Source organism: Pseudorca crassidens, chromosome 7 (assembly GCF_039906515.1).
Source record: "Pseudorca crassidens isolate mPseCra1 chromosome 7, mPseCra1.hap1, whole genome shotgun sequence".
NCBI lineage: Eukaryota > Metazoa > Chordata > Mammalia > Artiodactyla > Delphinidae > Pseudorca > Pseudorca crassidens.
This window is the reverse complement of record NC_090302.1, coordinates 14,237,434-14,253,081: the sequence shown is the minus strand read 5'-3', so window position 1 is coordinate 14,253,081 and position 15,648 is coordinate 14,237,434. Positions and strand designations below refer to the sequence as shown.

At 48.0% G+C, this 15,648-nt stretch overlaps 1 protein-coding gene across 4 annotated transcripts in view; it reads right to left on the bottom strand.

Annotated features, from left to right (window-relative positions):
* Positions 1–15,648, bottom strand: part of CDK5RAP2 (CDK5 regulatory subunit associated protein 2) — a 181,974-nt gene that overhangs the window by 67,073 nt on the left and 99,253 nt on the right. For all 4 annotated transcript variants that reach the window (XM_067743509.1, XM_067743507.1, XM_067743508.1 and 1 more), the window contains 5 exons: positions 15,078–15,208; positions 13,412–13,521; positions 11,156–11,284; positions 3,955–4,050; positions 1,939–2,126 (listed from right to left, as the gene is read on the bottom strand). In XM_067743509.1, the coding sequence (XP_067599610.1) occupies positions 1,939–2,126; positions 3,955–4,050; positions 11,156–11,284; positions 13,412–13,521; positions 15,078–15,208 (654 nt within the window). The remainder of the gene's footprint in view (positions 1–1,938; positions 2,127–3,954; positions 4,051–11,155; positions 11,285–13,411; positions 13,522–15,077; positions 15,209–15,648) is intronic.

Below are 15,648 nucleotides of genomic sequence, written 5' to 3'. Positions count from 1 at the left end.
TGCATGTGGTATGAATCTTACCTGAGGGTAACGGGGAAAGGGTAGGAGTAACTGGCCAGGCACATTTTAAGCAGTAATATCACCAAAGCCCCACTTAATACCAACCTGGATCCCTATGGACACACATTATCTCATTTCATTCTCACAAGATCCCTACAGGGTCGCTAAGTATCATCACCCCCCACTTTACAGGTGAGGAAACCAAGATGGGGAGATAAGTCCCAAGGTCCAAACGGTACAGCTGGACCGGAGCACAGGTCTGTCTGACTCTAATACCCTGCTTTTTGGAGGGATCAAAACACCGAACTCCTGGAGAGACTATCTGGGCAGAAAATTAGTGTTTCCCTGGCCAATGAGAATCCTAGTTACCCAAGCGGTCTTTTTAAAAGACCACAGCTGGGCCTTCAGGAGGGCCCTCGGAGCCGTGAACCTGCCGTCCTGGGGCTCAGCGGTGCACCAGGAAAGGCAGCTGCACAGAAAGCAGGATCAGAGCGGCAGACGCCGGCCAGCATTTAAGAAGCCTTTTCTAACACTAGAGCTGGCCCACGATGGCCCGGAAGCTGATGGAACAGACGCCTACAAGGGAACAGGTAACTGAATGGCTGATGTCCCAAGCTTGCCTGCGGAGTGTCGGCACGTAAAGCGCTTTCTTTAAAACTGTAATGAAGCCTAAATTTTCAAAAATCAGGAGACTGAGCATACAAATTTGGGGCTTCTACTGAAAGACTGGAAGCTCTGAGGCCACGGGCATGACAACAATGATTTGGGGCTGAAAAGCTCCTCCCTGCCGGGAGGGAGCATGTGGGCCCCAATTCCCTGCACTCCCACCAGTCCATTGTTACCTTCTCAGGTCACATCACCCAAGTGCATTCCTAGGCGGTCCTCAGAGAGAGCGAGGTGCACCTTTTAACTCTTAACACAGGAGCCCCTGATGCCGAGGAAATCCTCCATTTCTCAAGTGTCATTATGGTCACCCAACTGCCTGTGATAATATACCAGAACAGCCACTGGGCGTGTCCCCCTAGCATGAGGACTCATGCTAGAAAAATGTTAAGCAGATGTCAGGGGCTGGGGAGGGTGGCCTCCCGGAGCTCACAGAACACTACCGTCTTTTTCAGCTGAAAAAATGTGTACGAGGCTGAGCCCACCAAGGACATGAGAACCGCTAGGCTCCTGCCAGCCGTCCTGGGTGGTGGTACCGGCTCCCTTTCTCTGTCTGTGCTGGAGGAGAATGAAAGGTTTCACTGAACACACGCCACGTGCCAGCCATTCTCCTTGAACAGCATTTTTTCCACTCCTCACAGCAACCCCAAGAAGTGGTCAGAGAAACGGAGGCACTGAGAGAGGAAAGCAAGCACTGGCTCCAAAGCCCAGAGCAGCTGCTAGTGGCCTGGAAAGACTGGGAAAGAAGGGAAATCCGCTCCTGAAGGACTAATTTTAAAAATACAAATGCACTGAATATTTCTCCCTTTTCGTTTTAAGGAAAACACCCTGTAGTGTCTCCTCACATAGGAAAGACTCCCGGCAGATATAATGAGAAGGGAACTGTAGTTCAAGCTCAACGTGAAACAGCAGAGTCACAAGTACAGGGGCAGTTTTTTAGGCTGTTGTAGAAAGCGGAAGGGATCTCGGGAGGGCTGATTCCTCGCGCTGACAGCCAGGCAGCCCTTGCCGGGCTCCCGGGAACAAGCCTGAAGGAAGCTTTCTCTCTCCTCTTTACGCTGGCCTTGCATGCGGCTTCGCAGAACGCAGTCCCCTCGCGGCCAAGGAGCAGGCAGCCTAATTACTTAATTGCACAACTGGCAAGATTCCTTCCAAGCCATTTCGGGAGCTCTCCCAGGTAAATTACACAGCACCGCCATCTAAATCCATTTAGCAAAATGAGTTTGTTCTCCCCTCAAACCAGAGACAACTGCAGTGCCTGGGTCCCATGTCTACCTGGATTCCAGTAACCGTATGGCCTTCTCGCTGAAGAGAGGGGCGAGCAGGCTCAGGAGCTCGCCTTCTTCCAAACTCTGGTCTCCGGGGCAGCCGGATTTGTGGGCTCCGTCGGAGTCTAAAATATTGGAATCTGTGTGCCTTAAATATCCATTTTTGCAGCCCCCTTTGGAATTGACCTCCATAATCTGCAAATCAAAGTATGTGGTCAGATAATGGACTACGAAGGAGGGGAAGGGGGTCACGTGGAAAAGAGAGAGAGGATGGAGGCAAACAGTGCTGAGTGAGGGCAAGCAGACCCGAGAGAAAATGAAAGGGGAGAGGGAGGGTGCACGCGGTCCACACACGCTCATCTGAGGGCACGGAGATGTTTACGTCACTTCCTCTCACCCTCAGTTTCCTTATCCGTAACTAGGCACAGGAACGCCACCTCCCATGGCGGCTACGAGAACAAAATGAGATGGCTGGCCCACTTAAGTTCCTGGCGCAGTGTCTTACCCGCTACAGCTGTGTTCCCTCAGCCCACGGCCTACTTCCTGTAAATTCTTTCTAAGAAGGGTCCGGAACATTGTTAACTGCCATTAACAATGCTTTGGACATTTATTATATGCTTCTTGCAATGTATCCTCCTCATTATATATCAGAAAGCAACCTCTTTACAGACACATCCTCATTACTGTGACTTTGATTTGTCTCATCAGGACGGTGGAGAGTTCCTAATTCCCATGGAGACGGGTTCTTCACAGATCCACCTCCTTGGGTCGCTGAAGGTCCCAGAGGAGTGGTACCAAGGAAACATCTAGTTAAAGCCTGTGCTGGGCATGTCTTGAGGTGCTGCAATTAGCATTCTTTCTCTCGCTTTCCAAAGCTGTAAATTTCTTCTATCAGTCTATAAATGACTCCTCTTGACTTCATTACTGCTGGTGATATACACACTGGCCATTACACCCCTCTCTCCACATGTGTAAAATGATTAAGATTTTTAAACGGAAGACAAGACCCACACAGATGAGCTGTCATTTATAGGGTCTTGTTTGCCACCAATCTAGTCATTAAATCCACCTAAATAAGCAACCTCCACCGAAGGAAAAGTCTAGAATATAATAATAAAAAGAGCAATTGCTACCACTTACTGAGCACTTAGTACGTACCTTCTCTTTAAATATCACAACAATTCTAACCAGGAAGCGGTGTTATTATCTTCATTGATGGGGAAACTCGGACTTGGGGGTTAAGCAAGGGTTAACGCAAGGTCACAGAGATCGTGACCAAGACTCAAAATCAGACCTGATTCCGGAGCCCCCACTTTTAACTGCTTTGCTGTCCAAAACGCTCATGAGAATGATCTCTCACTCAAGACTCCACGAACCTGAATACCCTGAAGGCCACAAACGCCCAATCTGCAGCCTCCTGTCTCCCACCGCATCCCAGTCTTTACGGTTCTTTCAACCCTGGAGAATATCTGCTCCAAATGTTCAGCCTCAGTGTGCCTGGAGTGAAATTCTCAACACCGCCCAGATGACACTACGCTGGGTTTCAGATCAGGAGATTGCAGACAGACCCAGAGGAGGAAAGTCTGGTTCTATCAGTGGCTCCTTACACTACACACATGATCTGGGAGTTCACAGCAGTCCAGAGACAAGGGCTCTGGTCCCAACTCTGTCACTGCCTTACTCTGAGCCCCAGATAAACCATCTCCCCTCCTAGGCCTCAGTTTCCAATGCGTAAAATGAATGTGTTGGGTCAGAGCTCTGAAGAGCTGCCCAGGCCCAGTGTCCAATGCCTGCGACTCTCCTGCAACAGCCTCGTTTTTATTTGCAACTATATGTTTGTTTTCCTGGTTCATGACTGGCTCTACCACCCCGTCTGTAACTTCCAGAAAGGAAGAGACCTCCTCTCTTTGCTCCCCGCTGGCACACGGCAGGCACTCCACACAGATGGAAGGAACAGAAAACCCGTCGGACTCGTTCCAGACTGGAGGCGGGCTTGGGCACAGAGAGGGGCAGATGTTCCTACCTTGTTCCTCTGCTCCAGACGCTCGCCACTCAGCAGATTATTCTTGTCATCCTCTCCAATTCTGCTTGAGTCCTCGTCCTCCTTGCTAGCCAGAAGCTACATGGAGCATGGAATGGTGTGAAAATGCAACCCAAAAATGAGTGCAGCATGAATATGTATGAATAAGTCGGTGATGTCTTTTTTAAAAGATGCAGAACAAAAAACAAACCAAAAAAAGAGGCAGAGACAAATGCCAAAGCCATGAAATAAAAATTAGCCGAAGTCAGAGCTGCTAGTTCTGGCAAATCACACACAGCTGCCTGGGATCATGCATAATTTAAGGACAAATTCCCCAAGAAATAAGTAAAGCCATTTCCCCCTGCCCTCGCATGGCCTTCCTGAGCTGCTGGAAATTGACTGTGCTGTCCGCTGTGCTGCTCCCATCCCTGCCATTGCTGAATTCACTTTCAGATTATATAAAAGTAACAAGATTTTGGAAAACAGCTATTGATGGAATTGAAACTATCAAATAGCGAGAAAGCAGTAAATGAAATTTACGGTGTGTCCAATTTATGCATCCCTTCCATTTAGCCCAGGGGATAAACCTCTTTTTGTACTGTCACACATCTGAGACGGGCAGTCTCAGCCACACTGCCATTTTGCTGACAAAAAAGTCCTCATCGCTAATGAGTAGAGTATCCAGCTTCTCTGACAATAACTTTATGCTTTTGAAAATGAAAGAGAGTTATTTCTAAAGACTGCGTAAATCCCTAATGCTCTGAAGAAGTGTAAACCCCAAAGCTTCTGCAGTTTGCGTTCTACAGAACAGACAACTCAGTGTTCTCAACGGGGCCAGATCTCAGCTCTCTGGAAGAGGGAAAATTCTAGGCACGAGACACCCGGATTAACCAACTAAAAAGTGAGAGGGAAGGTAGCCAACGCTGTTTCAAAAACTGTACCAAACCGCATCTCACCAATGAAGTAGTGACCGCTGCACCACAGCGTTAAAACATGAGCTGAGTCCCAGCCGCCTGCTGGGCATGTTGTACATACGACGTATCTAAGGTTCTATCTCCATACCGTGATTTCATGAATTCCCACATTTAGTCAATCACCCCACGATTTTCCCAGCCCAAGTTAAACTTTTCTGATCTTCCTTCTAAAAGAAACCTTTTTTTGGAAGAAGAAAAACAAAACAAAGCAACCTGACTTCACAAAGTCTTTTACAGAAAACTTCCCAGGATCAGAATACATTCAACCCAACCATCCTAATCAGGATCAAAGAGGACTGATGAGTCTACAAATCTTACTACACTATCAAGCATTCAATACGCTAAACATGTGTAAGTGTATTTCCTAAGGCATAAAAGTCTCTGAATATGGATGAGGAACTTCTCTCCCTCTGTTGGTTTCTTCCCTCATTATTAAAACATGCTCAAGTTACCAACTAGGACAATCAAATTTGTCGGTGGGAGTATAAAATGTTAAACTACTTTAGAAGAAGTCCTGGCAATTTCTTATAAAGCTAATAACCCTATGACCCAGGAATTCCCCTCCTAGGTATTCATCAAGAGAAATGAAAACATAGGTCCACATAAAGATTTGTATATAGGGCTCCCCTGGTGGCGCAGTGGTTGAGAGTCTGCCTGCCGATGCAGAGGACATGGGTTCGTGCCCCGGTCCAGGAAGATCCCACATGCCGCGGAGCAGCTGGGCCCGTGAGCCATGGCCGCTGAGCCTGCGCGTCCGGAGCCTGTGCTCCGCAACGGGAGAGGCCACAGCAGTGAGAGGCCCGCGTACCGCAAAAAAAAAAAAAAAAAAAAAAAAAGATTTGTATATGAATGTTCACATCAGCTTTTATCATAATAACCAAAACCTGAAACAATCCAAATGTACATCAATAGCAGAACGAACAAAGAAATTAGAATATATGTATACAATGGAATACTACTTAGCAATAAAAAGGAACAAATTATTCATTCACGTAACAGCATGGATGAATCTCAAAAACACGCTGAGTGAAGGCAGCTTCACACAGAAGAGAAGATACTTTATGATTCCGTTTCTATGAAAGTCTAGTACAGGCAAAACTAATGGTGGAAGAAAATGAGAAGAGCGGCTGGAGCGGGGGCGAGTGGGAATCGACTAGAAGGAACACGAGGGATCGTGATAGAAGTTTGGGTTACACAGGTACATACATTCGTAAAACTTAGCAAACAAAGACTTACAAATTCTGTATTTCATCGTGTGTAAATTTAAACTTAGAAGAAAAAATAACTATAAACATATTGAAGGAAAAGATATACATGTTAAAGTATTTAGGGGGAAGCGTACTGATGTTTGTGATTTATACTAAAATTTATCAAAAAGATATGATGGCTGGTGGGAATGGTTAATAGTAGAATCTAAGGGGTGAGTATATGGGTGTCCACCATGAAGTTCTTTTCACTTTGCTAGAATTTCTTCATAATAAAATGCTGGGGAAAAGCCGCTCTCATTTGAAAAAGAGCAAAATAACTACGCTTTTCCTTCCTGGTTCATCAGCAGCTCTGGTCACTGAGTGCTGCCTGCCTCTCTCCAAGCTTCTTGAAAGAACTCTCCATCCTCACCTTCTGCAACGTGGCTTTTGCTGCCAACGCCCTCCAGAAACTGCTCATGAAAGCTCCCCAACACCTTCTAATGCAGGAGATGGAACCAACCCTCCTGGGATTAGGGAAGAGGCAGCAAGGCGCTCCTCCCCAACCCTGTGGATCAGAGAAGGGTCTCCCTGAAGTTTAGCCGAGCAGAGTACTGGTAACCCGTGTCATTCCAGCTGAAGCAGCAAAAGCATCCGAGTGATCCTTCATTTCCAGAACCACAACCACACCGTGACTCAACATACTGAAATAAAAATTCTCTTTCATTTCTCTTTACCTCTGCAGACGTGGTTAAAATTAAAAGCCAGTTTCCAGCAATGATCAAGAAATTCAATGCTGTGGACACAGAGACATGTCCCGCATGCCATATGTGACTTGTCAGTTTTCAAAGGCAAGATCCCAGAGAGACTGATGCATCACTGCAGGTGGGCTCTGTTTCGGGCCCACCACCACCTGGAGGAGTGCCCCACACCTCCAAGCGCCCACCGGCGCCGCCTTCATTTCCCCACCCTCACCGCTCCTCCATCCACCACCACGTGGCCTCGGTCCCCCTCACTCTGCTGAAACTGCCCAGGTCACGAATGATTTCCCAGCCGTTTTTCTCTTGTTTTCTCAGAGTACGTGACACTGTAAGCACGCCCTCCCTAAGCATCGCTCCCTAACAACTTCACTGGCCTGGTTCTCCCCCTGCCTCTTGAGCTATTCTTTCTTGACCTTTGCAGGCCCCCTGCAGGGGGGAAATTTCCTCCAGGGGGAAATTCCCTTGACCTCACAAGAGGAGGCCGGGCCCGTCTCCACGCCCGCGTGCACTCCTCCAGGCCCTCGCCAACCTCCGCTTCTCTGCATCACGGACTCCATGGGGCAGGGACCCTGTCTGTGTTCCGCTTTAACACCAGGGCCTGGTGCTCAAGACAACACTGCTAAAAGGACAAACAAATGAATCAAGACTTTTTTCAAAATGACAGCTGGAACCAACAGGTTTTCGGGATTACCCCGGTCTTGCTACTCCAAGTGTAGTCTTTGGAGCAATGGAAGCTTGTGAGAAATGCAGACTCCCGGGCCCCGTGCCAGGCTCACTGAGCCAGAATCTTCACGTTAACAAGGTCCCCAGGAAATTCACACGCACGGTAAACTTTAGAAGCACTGCCCTATGGTGTTGCTAAAACAACACTGAACAGAGTCAGAAAAGGGTTTAGTTCCAACTCTGCCACTAATTTACTAAAAAAGTAAAATTAAAATAGCTGTGTTTTACATATTGAGTGCCTACTACATGCCAGGCACGGTGCCAAGGGCTTTATAAATCGGGTACGACTCATAATAACTTATGAAGTCAAAATGTTAGAAACTTCCTCCTTTCAATGAAATTCAATCTGCTTCTGACAAACCAAATTTCATTCTGTTGATAATAACAGATGTTAACAAGCACCTTCTACTTCTGAGTACCACTTCTGTCCTCTGAGTCACATGAGGTCTATTTCTTTTTTTTTTTTTTTTGCGGTACGCGGGCCTCACTGCTGTGGCCTCTCCCGTTGCGGAGCACAGGCTCCGCGGCCATGGCTCACGGGCCCAGCTGCTCCGTGGCATGTGGGATCTTCCCGGACCGGGGCACGAACCCATGTCCCCTGCATCGGCAGGCGGACTCTCAACCACTGTGCCACCAGGGAAGCACAAGGTCTATTTCTTATTCAAAAGGACAGCCCTACATATATCTGAGTTCAATTAAATTATGCCCCTTAATCCATGTTTCCTCTCCATGCCAAAAAAAAAAAAAAAAAAGCAGTTTTCTAACCATCCCCTAAAAATGACAACATAAGTAAATAATGACAGCGACTAACCGTTTCTGAGCACTCGCCCACGAATCCCACCCCCCAGGGGTGACAACTGCACGTCACACAGCTCATGGCTTACGATGCTCACCGCCCCCCCGCTGCCACTGCAGTCCGCTCAAATCACTCCTGAACGGCAATTCTCAACCACACCGTTCTGTAATACATAAACTATAACCAGTAAATAAATACAAGGAAATAGGGGCAACCTCATTACAGATTTTTTCTTTTTTTTCTTGATGTACTTTAAAATAAAAGGATGCCTCTTCTTGGCCTTTTGTTGGTTTGGCTGGTTTTTCAGTGACCTGCCCGCATGCAGGGAATAAGCGCTGTGTGCCCAGCAGGAGGGAATCCAGCCCAGGGCCACCGTTTTGAAGACACAGCTGCCAAAATGCATCAAGGGCTTCCTACTCTTTATAGCCTTTGTCGAACTAAAAGTTGCGGAGGCAGGGGTGTGTAACACGAAAATAAATCACGTGCCTATTTTATACACATATCTATCTGTGTCTGGACCTTTGACCTAGTCATTACTCATCTGGGAACACAGTCTAAGGAAAAAAGGCCTAAACCCTGAAAATGATTTGTGTCCAAAGACATTCATCAGGTGCATCACCGGAAATATCTACATGTCCGACAACAGTGGCGCAGCTAGCGTCTCTAAGATGGCATAAGAGGTTATAACACAGCAGCCACTGGAAAGAAACAGGAAACAGGACTGTGTATGTACTGTGGGTGGGCACGCACACGTTCAAATACACACATAGAGAAGGAAAGATTCCAGGATGTTAATTAACTGTGTTTTAATGTGACAGGATTAGGGGTCATTTCTTTATTTTCCAAGTTTTAGGCAATGCTGTGGGTTAATTAAATATTGGAGGAAAAACTACTGAATTTTAAAAATACAAAATATATTTGCTGTCTGTTTTTTTCCTTTTCTGATTTGTAGGCTCCCAGAGCACTGGAGCAGTGCCAGCCCCTACTCCACAAGCCCTGCTGCCCAGAAAAGGCTGTGGACCACGGAGGCATTTCCCGTTTGTCTCTGCCTCGTTGCTCATCCAAGGAGAGCCACACACACTCCCAGGGAACAGCAGCCTCTCCTTGCTGCCATCCCACCCTCACCCCTAACAGCCTCTCCTCCCTCAGCTCAAGATGATCGTGGGAGCACCATCCTGCCCGTGCGGATCTCCCCATCGCCTGCCGGGGAAGACGGGGCCTGTGCTGCGAAGGACACGACTATTCATAGGGAACATCAAGTTGATGTGCAACCTGACAGATGACTCCAATCTGAATCGGCTGCTATTAAGATCTCAGAGTGGCAAGAGGAAAATCCCTCTGTTCTCCAAAGGACATAATAGGACATTTAACAGATTTCTTTCAAAGGGCAAATGAACAAACACTCGCCGTCTGACACTCAAATGAAGCAGGTGACGAATGGGCTGCTTATTAAAAATGCCACAAAAAAAAAAAATGCCACATTGGGAAAAACAAACCAAGAGACTTGTTTCTCCCTAAATGGGCTGCAGATATTTTTGCTTTTCAAAATTATCTGGAGCCCTGGAGACTAAGCTCAATAACATTCCCTCTCTCCAAGGGAGCAGATGGCCAGAGCTCCGCATAAACACCTTTGAGCGTTTCCCACCTTGAACATGGGAGGAGACAGCTGAAGGCTGACAAATCTTTCCCCAGAAATGGTGTGGCAATGAGACCTCCATTTACCTGGCACGCCAGGCTGAGTTCAAGACAACCCCAACCAGGAAGGTTCTGGGGGATCCAAGTACAAAAGGCCCTAGTGCATTTCATGATGAGGACAGTTCCAGTCTTCTGAAACTAAGTAGCATAACACAGGCATGGAGCAAGGCGCTTCCTGGGGGAGCGTCAGGCCAGGTAGGGACTAGAGGGAGGAAGTGGCAAGCTTCTCCTCGCTGTCACAACATCAGGGCCCTCTACTGTGCGGTCGGGTTGAGAACAGAGAAAATCGGAGCCAACACACCACAAAGGTGAGCAGAGAGCCAGAGTCACAGGGTGAAGGGGCTCCCCCCGCTTTCCCTGGGGTGGGCTAACGGAATGGGCCCACACCCTCAGTGAGTACAAAAGCCCAGGAACCACACACGCTTTAGTGCAGACACCAGATTTAACCTTCCGTGGCCCTTCCAGACTTTCAAATGTCACCTGTGGAAAACTCCCATAGTCAGGAAGCTGAATTTGTGGGCTCACGGGACGCCGACTCTGTACTCCCTGTCGGGTCGTCGGTACACAGCAGAGTGCAGGGGTTCCTGGGTACGCGTGGGAATTAACTGCACAGATCTGGTCAAATCCAGAAGCCAGATGCCGTGGGAGTGACAAGACGCATTTAGAGGATTAATACAAAAAGTAAATGAAAAGTGTGTTTTCTCGTTTGTTTCTCCACGGTAAGGGGTTCATTAAGGCTGCAGCTACACTACCCAAGCTACGTGGGTGACGTGGCAACTCTCCAGGCCCCTGAGACCAGACCAGTCATCCAGATGTACCAGCTACAGCCCAGATCCCAGGGCCGGACGTGGAGTCCAAAGCATCACAGCACATCGAGCGTGTCCACGCAGATACGACCCAAACCTGCGGGACGCTCCGACAGACCTGCTGACCTAAGAGGGCCTCAAACCCCGTCCACGGCAGAGGGAGTTTCAGCAGAGACCTCCCAGGAGAGATGCAGCCTGGAGATGTGGGGCGGGGGCGTTACTCTTTGTGTAATTAGCACGCGAGGACGAGAATATTCTTTCTTACCTCCATCTGATCTGCCGACTCAGGCCTGTCCTCTCCCGGGAAGCCCATGCAGGAGAGATCAAAAATAGTTTTCTTCAGGTGCCGGTTGTCCGCGTACAGCTCCTTCACCAGCTGGATAAGGTCACCGACCTGGGAGATAAGGGCAGGAGAGGACTGACTACCCACGGGTACACTGCTGCCTCCCGGGGCCACGGCTACGGAGAAGACGTCCTGCATCACAGTCACGGAGAGTCAGGTGGCCTGACTCCAGGCTTCAGGCTACCCTGGGTACAGTGAGAAAAACACCAGCATTTCTGTATTCTAACCCCAGCGCCAGACTTCAAGGCAAAGAGATCCTGGGCAAGCTGCCTGGTCTAAGTCTCCATTTCTACATCTGTGGAATGGGTTCCCGTGAGCACTGAACGCGATCACGGTCACAGCACACTACAGCCCTCGGCACGGTCTAAGTACTCTGTCCGTGACGCAGATATGGCCTCTGCCTTGTACTTGAGACCCTCGGGAGGAAAACCCCCCAGGACTGAAACTTCCGAGGCTTGCCAGAGGCTTATTGTACAGCATCCACCTTCCTCTTTCTATGCCTCTCTAGCACCGTCCATAATAACAACAGTCCTCAGTCATAAAGCAATTCACGGCTGCTAAACTACTCCCACAAGCTTTAGTCAATCGCTCCTTACAAAAATCCCGAGGAGGCGGACAGCAGTATGACTGTCCCCGTTTTACAACAAGAAGCCCGAGACACAAAGAAGTTCACTGCCCGAGGTCCCAGAGTTGGGGTGCCTGGAGAATTCAGTGACATACAACAACAGCCAAAGTGCCCGGTCGTGTGGGCAGGGGCAGCTGCCCGCACAGAGGCAGAGCCGGGCCTGGACTCCCGGTCCAGGGCTCCTCCTTAAGGCGCAGGCCTTGCGAGGCCAGGTACATAGCATCTGAGCAGACACCACCTTCATTCCCTGCAAGCTTCAAATCACAACGGCTAGTGATTTTCCAAACCCTTCTGAAGGGGGTAATCATTAGCCCCTCAAAGAAAGTGGGAAATCCCACCCTGACCACACACAGCAGGTGTCCACTGAACCAAAACATGAACACAACTCGGACCCAACCTCAAGGAGGTTATATCATAGAGGGAAGAAGAAAACATTCTGATTCTACAAACATTCACTAAGTGCCAACAAAGGGAACTAGCTCCTGCCCTTAACACAACCACAGTAGGTACGCGCAGTGGCTATTACCATGTCTATTTTCATCTTCGAAACACTAACAGATGCCTCAATGCTTCTTGCTCCACTCCTCCCAAAACACCAACATGTTTATAGTTCTCCTTCTTGTCTCTTCTGCACCTTACATCTGCTGTTTTTCCTCTCTCTCTCTGCTGAAGAAGTCTTCCAACTAGATAAACTCCTATTCAACCTCCAAAACCACTTCAGGTCTCACTTCTATTGAGAAGTTTCCTGTGATCCAGTGAGTACCTCCCAACCCCCGACAGCTAACCTCTCCTTCTCGGCTACCCCTAAACCTCGCACCTCTGCCTATTACAGCCACCCTTGCACTCCACATTGCCACTGCTCCTTCACATGACTCTCTACTCCACCGGCATGTGAGTTATTCCCAGACAGAAACTCAACCTGTCATACATAGATGGTAATTTTATAATAAATCACAGTGTCCTCTGAGCTCACACTTCCTACTCTTATCAATGGCTCTTAGAACCTTGAAATACAAAGCCACTCTAACCACACCAATGATCAACAGATTGAAAACCTTTCCAGTTTTAGAAAAGATTTACTGATCAACCTTGAATCTTTACTCTTTCAAAAAGCATCAATTACCTCCCACTATGTGTGCCAGGCACTGGGAAATCAGAAATAAATAAGATACACTCACTCGCTTTAAGATGTTCACAGCCTAGTGGAGATACAGAAGAATACCCAGATAACTATAGATCAGTATGAGAAGGACATCAGTGCAGTCAGGTACAAGAAGAGAGGAGAATGACCCGAGGGAAAGCTGGCTAATTCTAGCGGGGATAGAGAGCATTTCCCAGGGGAGACGGAGCCTGGGTGGGGTCCTCAAGCCTCAGAAGGCGTGCATCAGACACGGGGTAGGGACTCCAGGGAACGTACATCAAGGGGAAAAAAGATAGGCAGGGAGAGAGGGAAGAGAGGCAGGGAGAAGGGCTTTCAGAATCTTACACCTCTGATCAGGAACCCAAGAGACAACAAATAACCAACAAAGCACTGAAAGTTAATAGGTCAATACCTTTTCCTTAAGCTCTTCTTGAGAAAAATGTTCCACTTGAAACCGATTGTGCTCTTCAAGGCAAATACTCAGATAAGATGTTTGATCACTATAAAATGAAAATGGTTCTTCTGCACCAAAAGAAAAAAAAAAGCGGGCAGGAGGAGAAAAAGAACATCAGAAGTAGATCCTTCCCAGACAATTCCCCGTGCAATCCATCTAAGGCACTTTGAATTGGGTAGCGGGGGAAAGGGAGATAAGCACACACAGGGAGTTTAATGCACCACCTTTGGAGCAAAAGTAATTTTCTTCCTTCTCTACAGGCTGGTATCTCAATGTATCGTTTCATCGTGGGCTGTGGGCTTTCACTGTGGCCAACTCTGAATTATAATTTGCATATCCAGTGCTGTACCTGGAGTCCATTCTGAGTGGCACAAGCAAATAGTGATTTTCAATTTAAATGAGGGATTCTGTTTAAGTGATTCTGTTTAATTGATTCTGTTTAAGTGAAAATACAGGAAAATACAGGAAAATTAGATGTGAGCCTCAAGGGTAGAACTCAAAAGCGCCTGATGTGTTTTTTACCGGCCCCAGAGCCCGCCACGGGAGCGAGCACACCGAGTACAGAAACCGCCTATGAGATCTATGATGAGAGACTCTCGGGTCACCCACGGAAGGGTCGGCCTTCTCTGCACCAAAGGTCACCCTCTCACAGGGAGCAAAGGTGCAGAGAAGGGTCACGCTGTTCACTGAGTGGAGCATATCCACAAGCATGATCTCACTCAATACATGTGGGTAAGAGCTGATACGCCTCGTATAGAGGAAAGAGCTAGACTTCGAAGGAAGATGTCCTGCCTCCAATCTGGGTAAATCAACCCCCACTGCCACCTCGGTTTCTTTACCTGTGATGTGACGTCAATGTCTACTCGATCCAGTGGGACAACGGTCAGGATCAGAGGTGAGAAGTTAAGTGCCTGCTGCTGTGCCTGGTACACAGCGGGCGCTCAGGAAATGTCAAACCTACCACTGCTATTACTGATTGTAAGCAGGAATTACAATCAGTAATAAGGAAGAGAAAGGAAAGGAAGGCTAGAGATAAGGAAAGGAAAACGCCAACCCAGACACCACGGGGCTCAGGTTCTAGCAAAGGAGGGAGCCAGATACTGCTGTCATGAGCACAGCAGCGCCCGTACCACAGGACCCTCCCTAGCTGAATCCACTTGCGGTCATGACAGTGTGAAAAGCGATGCTTCAGCAGGAAACAGAGGTTTCACCCGCACGTGTCTGTGCAGTGGGGCTCTCTGCGGTGGGTGCCGTGGTAGGCAGAGCCCAGATGTTTAGGGTGATGAGGGCCACTGACCACAGAAAGGAAATGGCAAGGCCCCAAGGTTATCTGGAGTTAGAAGAGTCAAACAATGCAGAACACAGCAGAGGCAGCGAGGAAGCAGTCCTGCAGCAGGCCCTCTGCGGAATTAACACTACCTGCTGGGCCCTTTGACTCCGCGAGCCGAAGCCAGACAGGTACAGACTAGGAGAGCAACAGCAACACCATCACTGCAAAAAAGGCTTCCCAGACGAAATCCCCGGGTGCCTCGCCTCCTACTGCAGTCTTAGGACTCTCTTAAAGTTCAGCCAAGGCCCTCCAGGCGGGAAAACCAAAGGGAAATACATACAAGAGAGCACGTACCTTCCCGCCGCCGGATTTCACTGATCTGCTCCTCCAGGGCCTTCTGCAGGTTCTGATAGGAGAGCACATCGCGCTCCAGCCGCTTCCGCAGGGCAAAGATGCTGTTCAACTCAGCTTGCAGGTTGCTGACACTTGGTAAAACAAGACACCAGAATTTTAAAACAGACCTACTTGTGCTTCAAGATGCAAAGCCCAGCAAGCCTTCCTTTGATTTTTATGTCATTTGTGGGTTTTTTTCTGGTTATAAAAGTAAATACACGTTTATAGAACATTTATAATAGAAACATATTAAAAAAAAAAAAGCAAAAGTTACCATAACCCGACTACCAAAAAACACATGGCAGACTATTTCCTCCCAATCTTTTTCCCTGAGTATTTCTATAAGGTTGAAATCATTCTGGACATAAAATACTAAGTTGTGCATTTCTCATTTAAATATTTCCCTACATTTTCAGAAATAATTTGCAAATGTCATTTTTAATGACTATATAACATTAAATCGGGTGAATGTCCCACCATTTAACTCATCCCCTATTAGTGGACATTTGGGTCATTTCCAAGTTTTTGCTAC